At 31.3% G+C, this 13,305-nt stretch overlaps 1 protein-coding gene across 2 annotated transcripts in view; it reads right to left on the bottom strand.

Annotated features, from left to right (window-relative positions):
• Pli (E3 ubiquitin-protein ligase pellino) overlaps positions 1 to 12,010 on the bottom strand; it is a 76,264-nt gene extending 64,254 nt beyond the window's left edge. Inside the window, exon 1 of one of the 2 annotated variants that reach the window (XM_068762985.1) lies at positions 11,619 to 12,010. In XM_068762985.1, the coding sequence (XP_068619086.1) occupies positions 11,619 to 11,632 (14 nt within the window). In that variant the 5' untranslated portion in view covers positions 11,633 to 12,010. Of the gene's footprint in view, positions 1 to 10,899; positions 10,983 to 11,618 lie in introns of those variants that run through there. The other variant, XM_068762986.1, reaches the window with a different exon arrangement.
• Positions 12,011 to 13,305: the final 1,295 nt, after the last annotated feature.

The following is a 13,305-nucleotide window of genomic DNA, read 5'->3' as shown; positions in this document are numbered from 1 at the left end:
TCCATCAAAGCTCTTTTTATTAATAGCTGAAAAGCGTTCATAGGCCTGAGAGAAGATTGCGACCTTTGCATATATTCCATAACTATTCAGTTCGGAACATTTGCACTTTACTGCCTGGCTACATAGTTCCCCCGGTGATAACCACCTTTATGACCTCCAGCAAAAGAAACGAACAAACAGAAAAAGTTAAAGACTTATGAAATTATGTATTTACGTTAAATCAAATTTCAACTGGCGAAATGTTTACTTCCTTGATTTTTTTTTCACCTGTTTAGAACTCAACTTTAGATATACATCGAGAGTAGAATTCATAATTTAAAGGTCTAACGAGCATACCATAAGAAGAATTCAGAAGTTAATTTTAATAAGGTCACGCGCATGTCTGAGTAAAATCAACTATTAATTACAAGACATTTACATATACAAAACGAAAATTAGATATTATTCGCATCATCATTATTGCGACTGTAAGACTACTCTTTAACAGAGGCCTCCCCCATAAATTTACAATAGAACCGGTTGGAAGCGACCTGCATTTTCTGAAGACCGTAGCAAGGTTGTTTGTCCAAATTGTTTTATCCGTTCAACGCTGCGTATATCTTAACCGACTCTGCTGTTGGATGAGAACGCAAAAATACACTTGTGTTTATTTTTATAGAGCTAAATAGCACCGATATGGTATCCTGGTAACCTGCTCGTTATGTGACAATTTTATCAAAGATAAAAAGGAAAATAATGTTACTGTATATTAAAATTGACAAATTTCACATATTTGTGTTAATATAATAAACTTAAATGAACAAATAAAATATTCTTGAAAACTCTGAAATGTTAAATCTTTATCACCAAAAACATAAGCTTGGAATTAAAACGAATTCCAATTAAACGGAGACCGGGAAATTTGCTCGATCATTCCATCCATTGAACACAGAATTTAGTCGACGGTTGATCGTACTAAGCCTCGGTGTTTTTTTTTGCACACCGACCGGAAATTAAGAGCAATTCTGAATTCAAAAAAACGACCCGATTAAAGGAATTGTATATTTTAGACAATTATAAACAAGGAATTTTCGATTAGTTACATGAGTTTCGCATATACATTATCTACTAACAAAAAAACTTAAAATTCTATAATATGTTAGTACTAATTAAAATTTTAACTATAGTTTAGTTCAAGCTTTAATTTATGTTAGGTTAGAATATATTTTAAAATAAGAAAAAAATTTTATACACGTGGGACAATTGCACGTGTGGAATGGCAGTGGGCGCGACATATTGCTCGTTGAACCGACAGCCGTTGGGGCCGAAAGATTTTCGAGTAGAGACCACAAGCGGCATAGATACGCCTCCATTAGGTGGGCCGACGACATTGCTTCGGTCGCCAAAATTAGCTGGATGTGAGCAGCATTATGGCGATCTTTGGATAGTCCTTCACCTTGCAGCAGGAGTTTATCAGTTGATATTAGAATGATGATGACACATCAGAGCATTTGTGTAACCATATTATAAGTCCTGTAAAGCGTACAAAGATCTCAACTGACAATACACGACGGTTGTTCGCGATAAAACGCCCGGATACCAATAACTACGTCTCCGGTTTCGTTAACCCTTCGTAACATAACAGCGTTAAGCTTCACTTTCCGGTTGAATTTCTCCGAAGATTTCGTACTTCCCCGCTCTTTGCACACGCAAATGATTTGGTTCAACATGGTCGCGTGAACAGAATCAAATAGGTACAAAAAGATTTTTAGAGTAATAGAGATCGCAGATCGGTTGTTTTATTTAAACTAATAAAGTAAACGGGAAGCCATAATAGAATTTAAATCACCTTCCACGCGGTTTACGCTTTACGACAGACACTGACTTTCTGTGATTTAAAACAAAAGGCGTTTAACGCAATTTCTACTTTAGTTAGTTTAGCAACTGTTATTTATTTTATTTTCTAAACTATAAAAAATTATGAATTCTTACTATTATAATATAATATATTTAAACTGAATTAATAATATACTTCCGAATATATTATTAATTCAGTTTAAATATATTTTAACTGATTCAAATTCTCCAAATACAGGTCAATCGCATTGAACTTGAATAGTCTTGATTAGAACTTTAAAAAACTTTTGTAATATTAATCTCACAGAAGGTGATTACCAGCCGCGTACCAAGTAATTACGGTATTAGTGATAAACAAATCGAACCTTACATTAGTTATAGAGCCTTTTTGCCACTATTTTTTGGAAGCATGATAATTTTCGAAAATTTTTAATCTAAAATTTTTTGTTCCTTCTCCCCACCCTTTGCTATTTTGAGAGAGAAATAGAAGTAAATTATGTTTATTGTTTCAAAACATAAAATCTTCGGAAATATTTTCTTTTACTTTATGGCAAGCTTTATGGAGATAAAAATGCGAAAAAGATATTATTTACAACACGTTTTTCATGTACAAAAAAACAAAGCAAATTAAAACCTGTCATAAACTAATAAACATTTGGCGATAATTATACAAAAAGGCGAGTAAGGGTTTTGTTTTTAGCTGATAGATGCCGAAAAATGACCGGAGCTGCCAACATTCAGCGACTTTCCGCGACATTAATTATGTCCATCGGTCTACCTAGTGGGGGTCTACCCACGCCGCGTCTATGAGCTATGAGCGATGTGACCCACTGCCACTTCAAGATTCTGCAGATCTCCTCATTTCTGAGTCAATCTCGCAATGAAAATCCTAGCATGGCTCTCTTCATTGTCACAGATCTTGCAATGCATGAAGAGTTTCATCGATAAATAAAGTAGATCAGTAAGTAATTGCTTTGGAATGCGTTCTAATTATCAAGCAGCTAGGGTAGTAGTGAAAAAATTTATGAATCGTCAGCGTATAAATCTTTATAGCACACATTTTAATTTTTTATTACAATAAACTTCTTTTGAATGAAGAATGAAAATGAAAAGAACGGTTAGTCTATCTTTAATTTCATTGTATGCCTTCCTACCATTGGAGTATAGTCTATCAATATACATACATACATATATATATATATATATATATATATATATATATACATATATGTATACGCTTATATATATATATATATATATATATATAAGCGAGCTACTTACAATACATGTAACTATCATACAACTAACTACGTAATTAACATTTATAATAGTAAAAAAGGTCGATTCAATCGAAACCTCTAGTTAATTGTACCAGTATATAAATCACTGTATTAATATCGTAAGCCATGTTCATAAGTGCGCAGTTAAATGAAATATATGGATGTGCGCAGATTGGCGCAATCAACCTTGCCCTTATTATATCGCAAAGGTTAAATTTGAACATATACTTGTTCTAAACAAACGTCAGAAGCTTGTTCACTCTATTAATTTTATTTTGTATTTAATACAGTTTATTTTAAACACAAATTAAAAGTCTTTTGTGAACCACATGATCACCTAGTAGCGAGCGATCATATAATTTTCATACATTTTAGTTCTGTGATCTCAGTAGTAACTCTGCTCATGGTTATGAAGATCTATCAGGGCTTTTTAACCGTCTTATGTCATTCTGACCGAGGCTTATTTAACGCACAGATTCTCAAGGATATTTTCGTAGGGATTATAACTTGATATGTATGTCCTTAAGCGGAAGGTCTTCTGGATCATTAGATATACACCTACCCTGGTTAGCAAGTCTGCCCGTGGTGTCGTCTTCCTTTTGCATAACGTTGCCTTAAGTACTTCAACAAACAAAACAAAATTCGTAGGCGGACGCCCAGAGGCGTTGCTTAACTTGAACTTCAGAATAATAGATATCAATGCGGCGCCGAGTCTAAATTATCAGTAATATTCTTCTCCACTACCATTTTTAAGAAATCGATGCGTTATTTTATCCCTCTTTACTGTCTATATTAACGCCATTAAACGACACCAAAAACTATATATCGTTTTTAATATATGCAGGTTAAAGTATAGTTCATTTGCTGTCAATTAATATATAATTCACTGTATCCAAAAATCTAAAGGTTTCAGAAATAATAACGTATATGACAATATAATAAGGAAAGCGTTCAAATAACTGCATATTAAAATCAATTATTATTAACTATTTGCCCAGCAGACTTCCTGCTGCCTGAATAAGTGACCTATAACATTCCAATAAAAAAAAATAATGCAACATATTTGAAAATGATCACTTAAACTTTAACCAATCATCTTGAATGTGTAGAGGGTAGTTATAGAAAAAAAAATTTTCAGCTGTAACATCAGTTAAACATCTTCCAGTATTTTGGGAATATGTCGATTTGAACGACATTTGCTTTAACGCAAAATACGTTTAAACGTTCATTTTAAGAAATACAAATAAAATATGACAAACAAGTGTGTTGTACTTGAGGTAATAAAAAGGCTAGAACGTTGCGAGTAATCCTTTTACATAATAGGCTTTCTATTAAAATAGACTAGTCTAGCCTTGAGTATTATCCAACACTGTACTACTAGAGCTTTTAAAAATGTTTACATGTAGATATGTATTTGTTGTTTATTCCTACGACTAAGAAGTTAATATACGACTAAAAATACTTAAAATCTTATTTTTTTAGTCTTTATTATACGTCAAGACATAAGAAGAACACATGTAATTGGCAAAATCCAAAGGACAAGTCTTATTCGATAACGCAACTTCTTCTTGTCTAGAACCATAGCGAGCTTAATTAGTATTATTCAACCAAGTGTTTCTATAAGTAGTACTACTTACTTTGTGCTATGATCATAAAAGTGTCAAAGAATCAACGGATATATCAGACGTATACGTTATATCTATCCCGTACACATTATAGCTAAGAATTTCGTGATTCTTTAAACAGGCATCAAGTGACCGTCATTGAACGAGATTTATGAGCCGTCAACGTCCTCGGCGATTTTGGACAAGTGCGAAGTGCACTGAACAAGGCCGACGGGAAGGCACAGGGGTTCAATGAACTTAGTCATGCTAACACACGCATAAATGAACAGGGTTGCCAAACTTGTTGCAAAGGAAACGTGCATTTAAATTGCATACAAAATGAAATCCTTACTAAAAACTTAAGTGTCTTGATGTTTGATTAAATAAAAAATAACGTTAAGTAAAACATGTATCGTAAAACAAACTCGATTTCAATGCCCGCTTCGCGAGGTTTGCACTGATTTTTGTAGGTGTCACTATATTTTAAGAATTTTTCTAAAATAAAAGTAGCCTATATTATTCCTTATTAATTAGGTACTTGTCGGTAGAAGTCTCGTCAAAATCGATCTAGTCACTTCAGAGATTAACCGGAAAAGAGACTGACAGAGAGAAACAAAAATTAAAAATGTAATTTTGATATATATACTGTATATATATTCAATACATACATTTGATAAAAAGCGGTTATTTTAATATTACAAACAGACCCTCCAATTTTATTTATATATATATATTAGTGTTGTAAACAATTATAAATTATTAATATCAGTTTGTTGTTCAACATTCAGGACCGGCTGGACTATGTAAAATCGAAAATATTTAAAACGGCAAAATATTTGTTTCTTAATCGAAATATTTCTACGAGTGCCAATTTTTTTGAATTTATTTGAATCTACAAAGGCAGACTATGATGCATCCACTACTAGCCGCTCATTTCAGATATTTATGACCCAGAAAGGATTTTTTTTTTAATGTTGACTATTTTAACTCATTAATTTTATTAAGAAAAGGAAACTCCTCGTCCGATGTAATAGTAATTATTAGCGAATTCCTTTTCCCTGTACTGGAGTTACATTTACAATTACTTTTATACGTAAGCAGCAAAAATGGTTACGAACACAAATTACTTGAAAATAATTGTGCACCATTGCTTCAATTTCGCTATGAAATAACGTAACCATACTTTTTAAGAGCCGTTTTTTTATAATTATATTTTGGAACATGGACTAATATTTTTTTAATATGTGAAAATGTGATTAAATTATAACTTCTATAAGATTAACCTCTGATATGTGATACCCCGCAGTACGATTATGTGCGATATGAAAAAAGAATGTCATTTTCCTTAAGATAATTCAAAGCCGAAATTTTTTGTACAAATTCAAAAGATAAAAATTTAATCAACAGATTGAAAATATAAAGCAATATTTCCGTTAAGATTTAATTTAACTGAATATGTTCACGCACGTCCTGTTTGGTTGCGATAAGCGGTTGGAATAATTCTGACATCGGACTAATCGGTTCGGAGTATTATTGGCTATCGAAGAAGCGCCATAGGAATAAATAATCAATTCCTTACAAAACATGATCTTGTCACCAAATATAAAAAATAGTCCAGTAAGTTGACGTTAATTAATTTGTTTCTTAAATTAGTACGGTGTATCGTATATGTAGGGACCATTTATTTCAAAGACACATTTATATACATATATCGTACAATACATTTTCTTGTAGCCGTTATACAGGGTAGTTCATTCATGTAGTTCAGTAGTTCATTTCATGGGAATTTTAGGTAATTTTCTTTTTTCACAACTGCATAATGAAGCCTACAATAATAGGTCCGGGTTCCAACAATTTAGCGCACCATTCCATAATTTCAATGAATCTTGCACGAAATGTTTAATGGAAAACTGATACCGCACCGAAATGTCATCATTATAGACCTCACGACATTGCATTTTTTGAGCAATGTGCCAGAGTGTTTACGAATTCGTTGTCCACCTTTTGAGGCGCGTGTTCGTTAAGATTGCACACACCTAAATTATATCATTTTTAAAAAATAAAATTTCGTTGTGTTTTTTATGATGCAGTTGTCATTATAAACATATTTTTTTCCTAAGCTGTTTACTTTTTTTATATTTTTTTAAACCAGCTTTAGCTTAATCTAGTGAATTGAGATATTTTCAGCTACATTTATATCAGTAAAGTATTTGTCTGATCATTCAATCTCGCACTGAACTAAAACACCACGCACACACACATCCTTATGTAAGAGAAACTTCCATCCATATCGACCAATTTCAAGTTGATTGCTTTTATACGAATCGAGTTAGCCCCACCACTGAGTGCTTTAACGTCGAGGCGCGTGCCTGGAGATTGATAGGGGAACTTATTTAATAGGATTATAGAATTAGTCGTCCCTTTATTGTCAAATTAATTGAATTAAATTTACTTATTAGTTTATATCTATTTTACAATTAAAAAGTAATGCGATAAAATGTTAAACTCTTACATAGTACGTAGTAGTATATTATCCGTGCATTTAAAAAAGCTGTTTTTATTCCAACCTCTGCATTAGAGATATTTCGTTTGAATTATAATAATCACATATTTAGATATGAACAGTTATCGCTGCTTAATATTGTACATATTTGTACGCATAAACTCTTCATATATTAACGAAATCATAACATCACAAACAAATTGTACCTATAGTGATTAATAATCGTTTTGCAGACGTAAGAAAAATAAGAAGTAATTAGACACCAACGGCTGTTTACAAAAACTGACTCCAAAATTATTCATTTATAGTTTTGCATTACATACATTTGAGCAGCGGTAACTCGGGCGGTAAATGACTGAGAGTTGCAGATTTAGATCGCGGGTTGGATTCCCGGGACACAGTCCTATATATTTACACTTTGTCTGCTTACAAACAAGTTTCCAGAGGAAGGGCAACACCGTCCTCTGTGAACCATAATACCACTTTGCGATCTCCGCGAAAAAGAAAAAACATCCAACACCCCATTTTACAAAATAATTAATTACATCCAAAGACTAAGTCTCATCATCATCATCAATTCAACCGTACGAAGTCCACTAGATCAATTTTCTGGGGTTAGCCATTACCCACCACGAAAAATAACTAATTCAAACATTTTGTTTTTCATTAAAATACAGAAGGTTTAGACTTTCTACCTACAGCCTTCGACTTTAGAAGGATGTCTCTTTCCTATAGAGCTTTTTTTTGTAAGAGCTACAACACATCTGTCGAGCAGGTGCGCGCGTCCCTTCTCCCGGGCAGGTGTTCCATATGCTCGCAACGGATGTAAGGTATTACACGCGTTCCAAGGAACACTTTCTTACAATATATTTATTTTTAATTACATAAAATGCGTCTGAGGTTTCCCTATTACCGTTAGAACAATGTTGTAATAAAAGTACTTTACATATAAAATCCCTGAAAATATTACTAAACTGAACCTCGAAAAATATTTGCGAAGTAAATATATATTGATATGGAACTTAAGAAGTTCTAACCAATATTGTGAGGCTTAACCAGAGACAATAGACAAGAAAGAATAGAAATAAACTTTTTAAGTAATGTAGTTTAATAATGAGACAATCAATATGAATGTTTCAGATATTGCAATTTGACTCTACTTTTTCATGTGGTAAAAAATGATTAAAGTACAATGAAAATCAAAGAAAAACTTGTTTGGACAAGTCTTTAATTTGATGGTATATAAGTTTTTTAACTTGTATTGTCAAGTATACTGCATGCTTGACAATTCAAGTTAAAATATTAAACAGCATAAATAAATTACTACAATTTCTTTCACAAAACATTTAGCTTAAATAAGGTTAACATAAACCAGCAGATGTACTATTTAAAGTGAGTAAACCACATATTGCACAGAAAAAAACAGCAAATGCAAGGGTTTGAGGTTCGAGATTGGAGATTACTGACTGGCAAGTGCAGTGCAGGATGTTGACCTTGTCATCGGAAGATGCTAGATGCAGGCCTGTTTACTGGTCTTATTAGAAATCTGTTTGGAGAGGCCTATCCAGCAGTGAACATCCTATAGCTGAAATGGTGATAATGAATATAAATGAAACGATAAAAGAAAAAAAGTATGGAAAATTTTCCTATGCTACATGTTGTTTGTTAAAATATTGAAAGAAAAGAAAAAAAATATTAAAAAGGCTAATGAACAATCAAGAGAATTACAATGTAATTGAAAAATATGCAATAATGTAATTCCTTATGTTCTAAAATTGAAAATAGTTATAACATAACTTAGAGTTCTATGAGGGTCTACCTCACAAATCCTTAGTTATGGACATATAAAAAAAATATATTTAAGAACAAACAATCAATAAATTTCATAATAAAATACACAAGGATATTACAAAAAAACTAAACAATAACAACACAATGTATAAAAAAGGAACAATTAACAAAATTACTGGCAGTAAATCTAACGAATTTACTTACCTCTTCCTATCTCAAAGGGCAAATGCATACAAAAACATCATTATAGCACTGTTACAATTGGGCCAGGTCCCTCAAATGGCAACTGCAATATGGATGCACCTTTATGAACATCCTGGTTGTCCTATCACAATCTAGTATTCAAAAACTGAGTTACTTCAAAAACTATCAATCCAAGATCAATTAAGTAAAAACAATAACTTCATATGTTAACTGCTTAGTTGGAACTATGAGTAACATATAGTTTTCATTTCATATAAAAGTTGGACAATGAAATGTATCAAAAAAGGGCTTAGGTTGTAACCCAACACACAGACCCATTGGGAATGTTGGATGACATTTATCGGGTTTTTGTTTCTAAAACTTGCGGATGTTTTTAAAAAGTTTAGCTTTATATCTTTGAGTAATATTGGTTTTATGTCAATCACAAACTAGTGCCTTTTGGGAACTGAATATATGATCATGAATTTAATTAACAGCCTTATTACTAATTACTTTCTCTCTCTCTCTCTCCTGGGCATTATTAATCCCATCTGATCATGGGGTCCGCTTTCCTTATCTTCTTTCTCCACCTCGCATGATTGGAAATGTCATTCATGCAAACTTTGCAGGCAGTGTTGTCTTTCGCTATGGTATCTGCCCATCTTGTTTTCGGTCTTATTATTAATTACTATTAATAATAATTAAAAAAAGGCTAAATTAATCCAGAAACTCTTCCTAGTATTCATTGGATATGTTAAATAAATCCACTACAATATGTTCACTGGTTAAAGACTAGCCGCCTCACTAATGAAAGCTCAAACTATAGATTTAAAAAGTCTTGAGATGTCAATGAAACTTTACTAGTGAGTAATATAATAAACTACACCAGCTTGTAAGTAGATTTTAAAGCGTTTTGTAAATTTTCAAACTTTTCTAATGTTTACTATTAGCCACTGTTTGAAGACAAAATCAAATAGGTATAAAGAGATCTATGGACAAACTAGAGTCATCAACATAGCTCAACGGATTGGCAAGTTGAAGTGGCACATAGCGCACATATCTGCTTGGGCCTAGGTTCCTGAGGTTCTGAAGTGGAAACCACTAAAACATGACCATGTAATTTTTTTTGGAAAATGCTAGATGTTGGCCGCTTCCAAGCACTCTTATTGGAAATCCATTAGAAAAGGTTAAGTCTTGTAACGGACATCATATGGCTGAAATGATAAAAGCCAAAAGCCACAAAGCCACATTATTTGTATGCCAATATTTATCTAAAATCAATTGCATCCCAATATCTAATCTATGTTTATCACTAGTTTTTAGTGTGCAAATTTTCATTCTTGGTAAAGAAATTATTCAGCTGTAATTCCATTTCCAAAACTTCATGGCAGCTTAAATATTCAGCACTTCATTTATTTTGTATTTATGATAATTAGAAAAATTGTCATTCATAAAATTATCTGACTAAGATTTATTAAAAGAAGATGGATATTAGTGTAGTAGGATTTGTGGTCAGAGTATCATCGCATTATATTATTGTCAAGTAGCATAGCACTACTGCTAGTTAACAAATGTCAACCAATGCCAAATTGTTTTGAAAAGTAGAGGTATCCTTGAATATTAAATAATCATACAGACAAACAAATATACATGATAGATAATTTGGTAAAAAATATAGATGGAAGTAGTTTAAGGTACTTACAGATTTTTGCTCATTTTTGTAAAGAAAACAAAGTTATAATTAACCAAATTGTGTTAGCACATTATTAAAAATATTAATAAATGTAATACTAATTATTAACATTACAATAAATGTATAAAAATCATGTTAAATTTTTCTATGACTGACTACTACTGACATTGAATACCTTTGAAAAGCATTTAACGACGTTTTCAATTTGGAGGTACTTGTTAAAACATTATAATAAATGAGCCTTCATTGAAACGACACATAACTAATGATTAAGAAAGCCGAAAGTGCAAAACAAGTTTCAACGCTCTTGTTAAATTATTCTTTAATAAAATCATATTTTAGTAAAATAACAAAAACTAATCAAATTAATAAAAAGTAATTGCTTCTTGGTAACAAAACAAAACAATAGACAAACGTAACTACTATGTTTTAACGGATCAATAGACATTCTGATAAACAAAGATATTTGTTACCGTTACATTGGTTATATATAATTTTTGCTAAGCATATATATAGCAAGAAAAATTTATAGTAAACAAACAAAGCTAAAAATGTAACTAAAATGATTTAACGGCAGTTATAGAAGTGACGCTGTAATACAAGCAATATTTGAGCAAAAATTATTAACAACAACGTATGATCAAGTAATGAAGATAGTTGAACAAGTTTAGCGACGACTTTATGCAGGTAAATACGCGACATACAAGGACCACGTTGTAAAAACTCACCGTTTTACGACCATGATAGAATCCGTCTGCTCGTTTATGGACCCTATGATTCGAATTATGCTTTGCAAATGACACTAATATTTTCTGAAACACCATGAATTACATTAAATCACTATCAATTCAATTTACTGAATTCACTCATCGCTACGAAGCGAAAAATGCACTGCTTTTCATTATTTCACTATCCCCAGAGGATTTACACTTCACTTTCAGGAACATGAATTATAACAATCGTAAAATGCTTTAGTATCACCTATTTTCAAATAACACAACGTCAGAAGTAGATCGTAATAAAATAAATACTGAAACGCTCAGGGTGTAACAAATCGCATATTCATAAACACAAACTAAAATGTAATTGTGTTTTAGCTTGTGGTGCGCCAACTTCGTGTTGTACTTGTTCCTTGGTAAGTTCATTCAACATAGCAGCCAACTTGGCGGCAATTCGTCTAACAGAACTACCAAAACAACAAAAACTTTTAAATTCATTCACAAACAAAGTTTGTGTGTTGTGTTATTAATAAAATGATAAAAAATAAAAAAAATGTGGTTTTAAAATAAACTGAAATATTATTTCTGGAATTAATATCGATAGTTATAAAGCCGACAACCATTTAATAGACAAAACATTTCTGAAGAAAATCTTGGTAACGGATTAAAAGTCGTAAAACACTTTTGCAGAAAAATGTTTAACTGTTACTTTAAACTGGGTTCATATGTTTATACTATGTTTAATCATCATTAAAACAAAAACATTAAAATTCATTAGTGTTGCTTCGGTCTTGCGTTTTAGTTTTTTAGTAATTTTCTATAAATCATTACCTCAATTACCACTTGAATGTTAGAAAATAGAATTTTGGAAAATAATGCAATATTGTAAATATAAAAAAATTGTCTATCATATGACACGAATTGACTATGAAGACATTTATTTAATCTATTTTTTGCAAATACATAGTATCAATTTGCAAGTAGTAAACGAAGTGCAAAACATAATGAAGTATAACATTTCAGTTTTTTTAAATTATCAGAATAAATTCTTTAAAAAATGTTATTATTTTTTATCACAGACAGTAAATCAGTAATTCAAATTTTTATTATCTTGACAGCTATTAATACGACAACCTGGAAATTTATGATTATAAAAATAAATAACTTATTGTTTTAGTTCAGTTATCTATAAAAATATTTGTGTACACCACAGCGATGTTTCTGATTTCTTAATAGGTGTTAATAAGAGACGTCTTAATTTTTTAATGAGATTATGTTATTAATATTCTTTTAACTTAAACAGAATCTGGTTTTATAAGAAAGCCGTAGTCTAGTCATACTATTAAAAAGGTAGTAAATTTACTTACATTTTAAAAATAAATTTTGTTGTAGAAGGCGATTGTATTAAATCCAACAAACAAATTTTACCACTTCTAGCATATAAATATTTTTGAATTTTTGATAACGATATGTAGTTACAACGCTTTATCTTTTTCATTTTTCGTTCTTGCAAACTGCATAAAAAACCCATAATACATTTAGATTTTCACTATTTATTTTAATACAATTAGAAGGTAATAGATTTTGACTAGAATTTAATTTGATTTCGGAACAAATGTTTGTCCGATTCGCTGAAACTCTTTAATTTAACACGATTTTATTCCTAACTTTAAAACGGTACGTCTTCGACTCTTGG

The sequence above is a fragment of the Battus philenor genome, unplaced genomic scaffold (genome assembly GCF_028537555.1).
Source record: "Battus philenor isolate CCGP_79_NKW_IND1 unplaced genomic scaffold, ilBatPhil1.0.hap1 SCAF_17, whole genome shotgun sequence".
NCBI classification, from domain to species: domain Eukaryota; kingdom Metazoa; phylum Arthropoda; class Insecta; order Lepidoptera; family Papilionidae; genus Battus; species Battus philenor.
The sequence above is the reverse complement of the archived record's forward strand: the minus strand, read 5'-3'. Positions and strand labels throughout refer to the sequence as shown.